At 46.1% G+C, this 10,707-nt stretch overlaps 2 protein-coding genes across 2 annotated transcripts; one reads left to right on the top strand and one right to left on the bottom strand.

Annotated features, from left to right (window-relative positions):
• Positions 1–1,185: 1,185 nt before the first annotated feature.
• On the bottom strand, positions 1,186–4,567 carry F5147DRAFT_748792 (uncharacterized protein; the record flags this gene model as incomplete). The annotated part of the gene is made up of 11 exons (XM_041440108.1): positions 1,186–1,474; positions 1,500–1,848; positions 1,903–2,172; positions 2,220–2,574; positions 2,653–2,776; positions 2,834–3,009; positions 3,057–3,189; positions 3,244–3,472; positions 3,521–3,722; positions 3,769–4,292; positions 4,348–4,567. 11 exons carry the CDS (start codon positions 4,565–4,567, stop codon positions 1,186–1,188), a joined length of 2,871 nt encoding a protein of 956 aa, XP_041284533.1.
• A 547-nt stretch (positions 4,568–5,114) lies between these two features.
• F5147DRAFT_782425 (uncharacterized protein) lies at positions 5,115–7,566 on the top strand (the record flags this gene model as incomplete). Its single annotated transcript, XM_041442757.1, has 8 exons — positions 5,115–5,201; positions 5,256–5,647; positions 5,732–6,047; positions 6,111–6,323; positions 6,370–6,732; positions 6,787–6,966; positions 7,017–7,160; positions 7,207–7,566. 8 exons carry the CDS (start codon positions 5,115–5,117, stop codon positions 7,564–7,566), a joined length of 2,055 nt encoding a protein of 684 aa, XP_041284532.1.
• Positions 7,567–10,707: the final 3,141 nt, after the last annotated feature.

The following is a 10,707-nucleotide window of genomic DNA, read 5'->3' as shown; positions in this document are numbered from 1 at the left end:
AACAACAAAAGCTTCGATTCGTTATGGTGCTTCCTGGGTGCGTGACACTATCATGGAACGTCAAGCTACAGACCATCGCACGCACGATCCTCATCAAGAGCTCTCTGCATACCTTACTTCACCATTGGAGGAGACTGATGATGTTGTGGCATGGTGGGGTGTAAGTCAGCCCTCAAATTCATTGTTCCCCGCTTACATTCTTGATTAGTTACATTCACTGCAGTACCCAACACTAGCTCGTGTTGTGCGTGATTACCTGCCCATTCAAGGCAGTTCTGTTCCCTCTGAACGCGCTTTCTCCAGCGCGGGTATCACATCAACTCTGCGCCGCAACGCACTCGCATCATCCACTTTCTCCGCGCTACAATTGATGAAGGCAGCCTATAAGAATGGACATGTGTCAGCAGCAGTAGAGGCAGAAGGGTATGCAGTTGGTATGCAGTTAGACTAGCTACCCAATGTCATGTAGATGTCTTGTGAATGTTTTTTCCGTTGCTTGAAAAATTTTCGGTTCGGTTCGCGTTCGGACCAGACAAGAACTGGACCGGACCATTGAGAACCATTCTCAATGGTCTGGTTCTGGGTTCAACAATTTTAAAGAACCGAACCGTGGTTTGGTTCTTGGTTCTCGTCAAGGACCCTCTGAACCGGACCAAACCGGACCACGGCAGCACTAGAGCTGGCAGCACTGTGGGAGTTGAAGTCGGGGATGTCAATATCAAGTACTGGTCGGATGGCTCAGTATGGGTGTTTGAGGGAGTGACATGAACGTGGCAAGACAGCGCAGAGTAGGTCTGCGCGAGGGTGGTGAGCTTCGACTTAAGAATGATGAGGAAATATGCTTACCGAGCGGTGGTTGAGGTCTTCACCACTGATGTAATTGATGCATTCAGAGACTCGTGTTTCCCACCCTGTTGGGAGCCGATCTACTTCGGAATGCTAACAGGGCACTACACACTCATAAAACAACTGCTATGTAAACTTGGGGACCACATCAGGAAATGTACACATTACTTAATGATCCTTAAATTCGTGTTAAGTAGACTAAGAGCACCAAGCCAAATGCAAGAGCGCATATTTTTGCTTGATACAGACTTAATGTTCTTGTGCGGAATATCATCACATTTTTGTTAAGGTGCTAAGATACAAAGTGCATTAAGACAAAAAAATGGTCGAAATCAATGTTCAAGATGCTATTTCAAACATGTGATGATCCATAAATTTGTTAACATAAAAACTGGGCCATAAGTCTAAGATATTATGAAGCATAATATGCTCCGGAGTAAAATGAGTGTCAAAAATAGGTAAAAGGTGACATGCACGGACGATGGTGTCAACATGGACAATGGAGAGCTCTCGACTTCTTGACTCCGCATGGAAAGAAGGTCGTACCATCCACATGCCGGTGTCTGGATTCGGCTCATTTGCAAAGAGTTTGAACCAGTGGATGAGGGCGCAGGGGAAGGTCTTTCCACTGTACCAGAATGAAAAAAAAACACAGAACACGACTGACTTCCATCCCGTTGATCCCATCTTCACTGCCAGTATTGATGAAGACAGTGTCGTTATGAGCAGGGCCTCGACGCCATGACGGTACCACACGAATGTGCTCACGCCGCATTCCACCAACACCACTTGGGTCACTCGGTGCAAAAAAGGTGGCAGCGGCCGAGTTAAATACTTTAACTCGGCCCTTGAATCTTGGACATGCACTGAGGGGGACATTGTCAGAAGTGTGCATATCATCTGTCAGAAGTTGATCATATAAAAAAAGCCGAACGAGATGGGGGAGATCCAGAATGCCAAGCTCATTTGCTAATGCACGTATATTGCATGCGCAAGATCGTTCTTCGAAGGTGCCACATTGAGTGATTGAAACATATAAAATAAACGAGAACTCACTAGGGGTATGTGCTAATTTAACATCACACTGTGCTCTGGGACCTTCCAATATGCCATCACCAGGCTCATCCAAGTGAGGGCGATCCGAGTCTGCCTGGTCAGTTGGGCTGATCTGAATGTCCTCTCCCTCATCCTCCTCCTCGCCCTCGCCCTCCTCCTTGCCCTCCTCCTTGCCCTTACCATCGCCAGCACCACTGTCATCGTGGTTGTTGCCGTTCGGGGCATCCACCTGCATGGTTTCTGTGGTGCCTCGGGCTGACTCGAGCCTATCTATGTGTGTGTAAGCTAAAATCTGTCACAACAAATAGAAGACATACCAAGATGACCTAAATGGTCTGAAATGTATGAGTTGTCGAGCATTCCACGTGCGGTGAAGTCAGAACGTGACGCAGCGAGTTTGTCGAGACGTTGGTTAGTCAGCAACATTTGTCCGAGTGCATTAAATTTACTCGAACGGCGCCAGGGCTCCTTGACTGCCTTAATGTGTTTTGATTCGGTTATTGAGGAGCATATCCCATTTGGAGCGCCAAACAAACGGATAAGCATTGAGTAATGACATAGTGCATGCTGACGCGGCAATGAAAAGCCATCAAATTGAATACCTGTGTCTTGAAAGATTTGCCGGTATCGATGAAAGCGTTCAAGACAGTTGGAAAGTTGCAGAAGAGTGTCCTCTGTGATAATATCTTGCCGCACGATGTAACAGAATTCGAGGAAGGCCCGAAAACATCGAATTATATCTTACGGAACGTGCCCCTCAATGGCAGGGAGATAAACTTTCATGAGTGCCTTTGAGTTGTTGCCTGTCCATTGCGAGAATCCACGTCCTTGTGGAAATTGGCGAAGTCCTGCGAAAGGCGGAGCTGTAGCTATTCTTAATGAGAAATGAGAAATTAGTTAGAATGAGCCAATCAAAAAAACTAAAACTCACCGATGGTCGATATCATCCAAGATCTCCTTCGCACGTGCCTTTCCATGCTCTTTCTCGAGGTACTGCTCGACCCATGCCACCAGGTGGTCTTTAAAGGCTCCCTTGATGACTTGATGCAGGATATCTGGTGCGAGAAGTTGGTGAATATCGGCATGGGGGAAATCGTTCGTGAATGGCTGAAAAACGTCAAGAGTAAGACCATAGAATGATAGAAAATACTTACTACTAGCTCGCCGATGACCCCCCATTCATCCCAAAGCACTCCAGAATCAACCTCTTCACAAAGGGTATCTACAACTTCCTGTGAACGAAGGCCACCTTCGCCAGAGTCCAAATTATCAGGATAAGCAAAACATCTGATGTATTACTATTAGTATGGCGTGTGCGAAAGAAACAAATAGAATACTCACTTTGCGCACCAATTTTGAACGACACAACCAAGGACAAGTTGCTCGGGATAATCGGCAATATAAGGACCGAGACCATACAACACACGTCTAAAATGTCCGTCACCAAATTGGACAACTTCAGGGATGGACATGGCGGGCTTGAGTGATGACAGAATCCTCAAGAGCGAAGAATGAAATAGTTGTTTCTTGAACTTTCGGAAATGTGGGTCATCTGAATGTTTTTTAGTCGCTACAAGACTTCGTTAGTATCAAAAACACAGACAAGACAAAAACGCACTTTTTGGAATAGCCAAAAAGCCAATAACAGCTACAGTGTTACGGTGTGCACGGTGGACATTATTATGGACATTGCCAATTGAGGCATACAGCGGGTAGTAGTCATTTTGACCTGTCGCCACTGAGACTGTAGTTTTATCACTTCCGAGTATAACTGAGACAAACATCGAGCCATGCGTAGCTGGATCTTTAGCAATATTGTCCTGGGGAAATATCAGCAAAAAACAGTGTTTGTAGCCTTGAACTTACCGCTTGGTCCCAGGCCCAATCACCCAACATCACGTTGCGCCATTGGCGAGTTGCGCTGTCCCCTGTTCCCTTCCACTCCCGGTATGGTGCATAATCTATCTCATTTTTAAAATTGGGGTTACCTAGCATATTATGGATGATAGTATGTGGGTCGCGGAACCACGTAGTGTACGTTGCGTCCATCCACGGTGTGAGACTGCTATTTGGATCATCATCAGCACTATACTTCATCGAAAAGCTCTGCCAAGGGACGTCTCCAATTGGCGTTTTGTCGATAGTCGAATACAGGTCCCGATGATCCACAAATGGAGGGGCATCTCCATGACGAGTGAGACCAAGGCCCCAGAGGTGCATCAATTTGTCGATATCACTGGCAGACATCTGAACCTTCTTGTACAGGAATTTGGCGGTTTTGAACTCCATTCGATTATGGTAGGGAGTCCAGTCACCGGGTTGTCTTGAGGTCAAGGAAGGAGGTTCCGTGTCTGGAGGAAGAAAATTCCCCGCTGCATCACATATATGACCTGCACGAAAGATAATGTTATGAATGTGTATTGTGTCAATAATAAAACCACATACCATCAAGTTCGAAATGATAGTCACGATACATTTCATTGGCATCCCTGCTGATATCGGGGGCGACATTACCATCAGTCCCATAGTCCATCTCGTAATCGTCTCTTTCTCCATGGTGGTTGTCGTCGTTATTCGTGAATGGCTGCTCCCTGTCGTTTGGATCCAGATCGCCATCAGGTGCGAGTGAAGCCTGGTTTGCAGAGTGTTCATGGGCAGGTGGCATAGCAGGCATTCAAAATGAAAAACCATGAAGTGCGTGACGGTGTTGTGTGAGACTGGACCGATTCCTGAAATAGTGGTTGCAGCCAGCATGAGGACATGGTATTAGGTTGATGTTGAAAAGCCTGCGCTCCCAGCGTCGAGTCATTGGTGCAGTAAAACAGGGAATGGCAAAAAACCAAGCGGCAGAGAGTGCGAACCAAAGAGAAAAGAACCGAGGGCTGCAAGTAGGCTCGAGGATATGAGGATGCAAATAAAGCTACATGCGCATGAGAAGTCAATGATGCAAGAAGTACGAATGTAAATACTCACAGTATAAATGCACAAGGGAAAGAGCTCGAAGAATGCAGTCGTCCTCAGGAGTACTCGTAGTGTGTGTCAGGTCCCAATTGACGCTAAAACAAACAAGGGTTGTTAATAGTAAAGTACATAATAGCCCGTGCAACTTGCATAGTAAAAACACTCTAAAACAACCTTCTTTCGCCTCTTCTTCACCCCGACCCAACAGTCTCCCACTCACCAGCTCCCTTCTATTATTCTTGCTGCCAACCATGGTCTCTACACGTCTGTCCAATGCTAACAAGAAAGTCGCTCAAGTTGTCATAGACGTGCAGCAAAAAAGACGCACCTCAGCCCAAGTACGGGAGGATAATGCTCGTCTCCAATGAGAAAAGCAAGAACAGGAAGCAAAGACCCACAAGAGCATAGCGAAGGTTGCAGCTGTCCAGGACAAACTTGCTGTCCAGGAGGAAAATGCAACTGCCGCGAGAAAGCCCCAACCTCGTCTGGTTGGCAAGGTTGCTGCTGCAGCCGAAATGGCACCTCCAGCCTCCCAGGCTAAAGCCACAGCACTGAAGAGAGGCATTGGAACGATGCAAGAAGCTCTGGATGGGGTAGATGATAGTGGTGAGGCAAACATGCAGAAGAAGCGGAAGCGAGTGCAGAAGACGGCTCACCGTGATGCTGTTCGTGCTGTTCATGCCACTGCAGCATCAGGTGATCTCGATCTTGATCATAATGATGGGATCACAGCGGCATTGAGTTCATGTGCATCAGATGCAGACCTAAAAGGGAATGTGGCAATGTACGTACCTTGACCTTCTACCACCATGTTGCTACTGACCGAACCAACTCTTTTCTACTGGAATTTACTGAATGACTTAAATAGTGACCTGAAGGCTTATAAGGCCACAATCTCAGTGTGGGCACGTGGGATTACGAATCCAAAGACCAGCAGCGTGTTATCTCTATTGCCGTGTCAAGAAAATCCAACAAGTGTATCAGGCATCTCAGTACCCACACAGTTTACCAAAGTGATGACAATCAGCAGCGCTACTGCCCCCCCGAAAACTCCTGAAAACTCGGACATTGGTGACAACGATGCCCAGATAGTAGGGTCTCTGCTGGACGAAGATGACGGGCCTGAGCGCTTGGCAGCACATGCCCTTATGAGTCTGAAGAAACAGCCCGGGAGTCTGCGTACTGTGATGGGAACAGCAGTTTGGATTGTTTTAAATTGACTGTTTCATTTGTTAACTACTTTACAGGAAGTGATTGAGGTTAAGGACAGGTCACCGACTCCACCTCTACCTCCACCTTTGCAATATCAGTTTCGCGCTAACAAGTCTCTCTCTTTATCTGTTGAAGGAGAGCTGCTTGATGCTTCAATGGACAACGATGAATTATATTCTGAAGATGCCATGTTCGTTGACAGTGTCAAGGCAAGCCCCATCGCCAGAAGTAAATGGGTGACATTACAGGTACGCAAATTAGATCAGTCTGTGGTAATACTCAATTGTTCTGCAGACGAACGTGGATGTATTCGATGATTTAGATATCCCTACCACAAAACGTGTCAAACAGGAGACGACCTTCAATGCTTCAGAAACGAAAGTGACTACCAGGGAGAAGAAAGTGGCCAATGGAGAGGTCTTGAGGATGAAATACAAGAACAGCGATCTTCCTGCTGGTTGCCAGGATGGAAATGCATGGCGCAGCTCACTTATTCCTACCATCGCTCATGCTGTGGGCGGGGACAACATCCATCCATGGCTCATCGAGGACGACGCACTTATTTTCATTCTCACGAAGACTTGGAAAGTTGTCTATGCTGGGAAGCCAACACTTGTCAATTACTCCATCGTCCCAGGAGATGCTGTCTACTATGTGGTACGTTTCACCAATTCAACATATCTATACTAGCTGATACACTATTTGATGTAGGCTAAGCAGCGCTTAAGTGAATGGCGCGGTGGATTTGGTTCCGCTGCTGTCATGATGATCATGAGCCTCATGGCAGCTAGCCCACTCTACGAATCTGAGGATAGCCGCGTCGGTTTTGCGAATTTCTGGCTTGAAGACAACAGATTTCTCTTTGGGGATGTCGACTCCGACGACAAAAAGGTACGCATTATCATTGAGTATAATTTTTCCTAATGTCTATCTTTACTTAGGAATGGTCAGGGATGTGGCAGTCCACATTTGTCCTGCAGACTTTCACGGCTCGCCTCAACTACACCCAAGGACGTGTACCAGTTTCAGAGCTCAACAGCGAGGAGTCGGTTCTTCGAACAGCACTTTCTCTCTCTGCAGCAGCAGTATTTGATTATATTTGAATCTACACATTGTCCTAATATTTAACAGGTTAAACACGCCCTCAATCTCCTTGCAACTAAAGAGATGACTTTTGAGATCAAGAGCACCTCTAAGGGCAAGAAGAAGCCTTCGCACAAAGGGAAGGTGCCAGCTGCAGAAGTTGAATGGATTGCTGTCATTGGTGAGAATGAAAGCTTTTCGGAGCCGCTCTGGGGATATGACACGTGGATGTTCTTGACTGCCATCAATCGTGTTCCTGCTGACAAGATGAAAGCTATTGTTGAGCTTGCTCAACAATACATGAAGGCCACGACGCGCGCTGGACAATCGAAGACAGATGGCATGCCTGAGGATGTTCAGAGCGAAGAGTTCAATGAACAGTATGCTGACCTCCTCGCTTTCCACTGACCGTAAAATTTATTCTGTTGCTTACTCCTTTACATGTCCTCACTCATTCCTGACAGAACTTTGTTGCACCCAATATCATCATTGTTCAACTGCCGACCAGCAACCGGTGCTTTCCCTCGTTTTCCTCATATCATGGTATCTCGCTGTTACTCTTGCTTCGAATATGTTCAATTGCCGTTCTTTTTGATTGGCGTCACTGCAATTTTAATGCTTTGCTTTCTTGTTACCTTTTAGGACCTGCTTTATTTGCCCTTTACACCATTCTGGATCCCTCTTAATTGGTACTTTGTATCATAGGAAATTGATGGATCATGTTTTCAGAATCAGCGCACAAAGACATCCAAGTGCTTCAAGAGACTCTTAAGTCAAAATGTAAGAATTGAGATCTAATTTATTTAAGAAAGGCTATTCTTAATCATTTTTGGCTTATTCCGTTGTTTTTGTGCGTTCAGCTGCTATTAAGTCATGATTAAGTAATGTGTACATTTCCTGATGCATAAAAATATTAATGCGGCATGCAGGAATACAAGGTGGTCACATGCATGTATGAATTACATAAATCAATATTTTACTTTGTTCAGCGCGTTCAGCGCTCAAGCACTCAAGCACTCAGCAATTGTATTATCTTCACTTATATTGCTACTGCAGACATGTATGTCCTACTACTCCAATGCAATCGTCATTGTAGATAGTCATAGTCAATCATCCGCTCTTTCCACTTCTTCCATGGGCACATCCACATCCAAACACGCACCTCCGGTTAACCTCCAGAGTCTTATATTCACTAGGACTCCAAGCTTCATCCTCCGCATGTCATCCCCGAGCCTCTCCTACTTTCCCTTCACCAATGACAACAACATGCCTCACCAATTTTTCGCGTATGGCGGGCGCCATTTTGGTACCATATCACTAATACCAGCGTAAAAGAGAAGAAAAACTATGATGTTTGAGTACACATAGGTCTGGCTCGAACACATAGAGCGTGAGTAAGTGCTTTTGTGGCTTCTGTGTGCACTATCAGATCCAGCTTTGGTTGTGTTTTCTCTTCCCTGGGCCATGCACCTCTACCGCTGTCGAAGGTAAATATGCATGATACTCAGAAGGTATGAGCATTGGTTGATGCTGCAAGAAGTAGTGCATGGCTGCTGTGTGCCATTTCATGCATTTGAACACCTTGGCTAACACTTCATGTAGGACATATCGCAGAGGGCACTTGTACGTCTAAGTGCATCGGAAGGAGTTGATTCAAGAGCAATGTTGAGGGTGTACCCCTTTGTGCAAGTTTTGTCGATGTCCCTGTACTTTCTGGTGGTAGTTTGATACAGGCAACGTTGATCACATCTTTATTTGACATCCTAGGCGCTCTAAGTATGTGCAATAAGCGCCTGCTCTTTCAGTTCTTCGGCTGCGATCTTACCGGTCCCTAACCTTTTCCGTATATGCTATCTGATTGCTTTTGCCAAATGCTGATATATTTTTCCTAGGCTGATCTAACCCAACTCACAGATCCTCGCCCACTCTTTCAACGACCACTGCATGGAACAATCCCCATCTCCAATCAGATCTCTCAGAGGCCACACTCATCTGATCCAAGAAGTACTGTTCTTGCAAAATGGGAACAATAAACTCAAAGTTATAAGTACATCTGACGATAAGACTGTTTGAATTTGGGATATGGAAACAGGAGAACAGGAAAACTCATTGGAGGGGCATGCTAATAAAACTTGTGGACTGGCTGTATCAATGGATGGAAGTAGAATTGTGAGTGGGGCGGATGATGGCAAGATCATCATATGGGACACAGATACAAAAGAGATCATCAGATGTCTGTTGCATCACACAGACAAGGTTATTTGCATACGGTTCTCACCTGATGAGACAAGAGTTGCCTCCACATCAACTGACGGTACACTGAAGATCTGGGATACAGAGATGGAGGAACTGGTATTCGACATCGACCATCACCAGGACAAATTATGGACAGTAGCCTATTCTCCCAACGGAACAAAAATTGTGAGTGGGTCATTTGATCAGACGGTTCGCGTCTGGAATGCAGCAACTGGCAAGCAGCAAACACAACCACTTTCCCATGGCACATTAGTGAGCTCGGTAGTCTGGTCTCCAGACAGTCGTCGTCTCATTTCTGCCTGTGGTGATGGCCAGATCTACTTCTGGAGTGCACCGACTGGTGCCCAGCTCGGATCCCCACTGCGTGCACATTCCGGTGGCATTAACTTGTTGGCCATCTCACCTGATGGTGAACTGATAGCCAGTGCGTCTAATGATCACACTGAAAGGCTATGGGGCACCTCTACCCGAAAACCTTTCGGTCGTGTGCTCCAGCATGCCAGCGATGTAAATATGGTAGCCTTCTCGCCAGATAGCCAGCTCATCGCCACCGCCGGCAATGAGAACATAATATTTTTGTGGGATATATCACAGGAATCTACCATCATGACGAATGTAGTGTCGCCCTCATTCGCTTCCCCAACGTCCAATATCACAAGGTACATTGACCAGGTAATAAATTTTGTGTTTTGTCTATACAGCAGCATATCTGATGCAAATGTGATTTAAGCCGTCAGCAAACTCCTCACCAACACTTGACAAACTTCCGGATGGAACTGAGTTCCCGTCAGATACTGTAGGCTTGCATGATGTTGCTACCTTACCTTCCCCATATCTACCTCCTCAAGGTCACTCCAATCATGAAATCCTTACTCCAGTCGAGCTTTCCAGTGGAATTCAAGTACCTCCAGAAACCATCAACTCGCGTGATGCAGCTGCATCACCTTCCCCATCTCTTCCTCCTCAAAGCTCCTTTCATCCTCAAATAGTGACTGCTTCAGCTTCCACTCCGGTCCTGGCCTCGCCTCTGAAGTCATTTTGGAAGTGCTTTCCTATGTTCAATGGGTCTGCAGCGTCTGTAGACTCCAGGTGGTGGAAATTCCCTTGCATTGGTAGCATCACATATGCAAGTCCTTTTCTCTATGAATATTGTCCTGAATTTGATCCCTAGGCAGCACAGGCATCGGAATGCGGGACCTGATGATCTCCAGCATCAGTAGACTCATTGTTCATGTCTTCACGTCTTTTTTTTTTGCTTCAGAGTTGGTCCGTTGGGGTCATAGACCCTATGTT

The sequence above is a fragment of the Suillus discolor genome (assembly GCF_016758755.1).
Source record: "Suillus discolor strain FC423 chromosome Unknown F5147scaffold_211, whole genome shotgun sequence".
Lineage (NCBI taxonomy): Eukaryota > Fungi > Basidiomycota > Agaricomycetes > Boletales > Suillaceae > Suillus > Suillus discolor.
The sequence above is the reverse complement of the archived record's forward strand: the minus strand, read 5'-3'. Positions and strand labels throughout refer to the sequence as shown.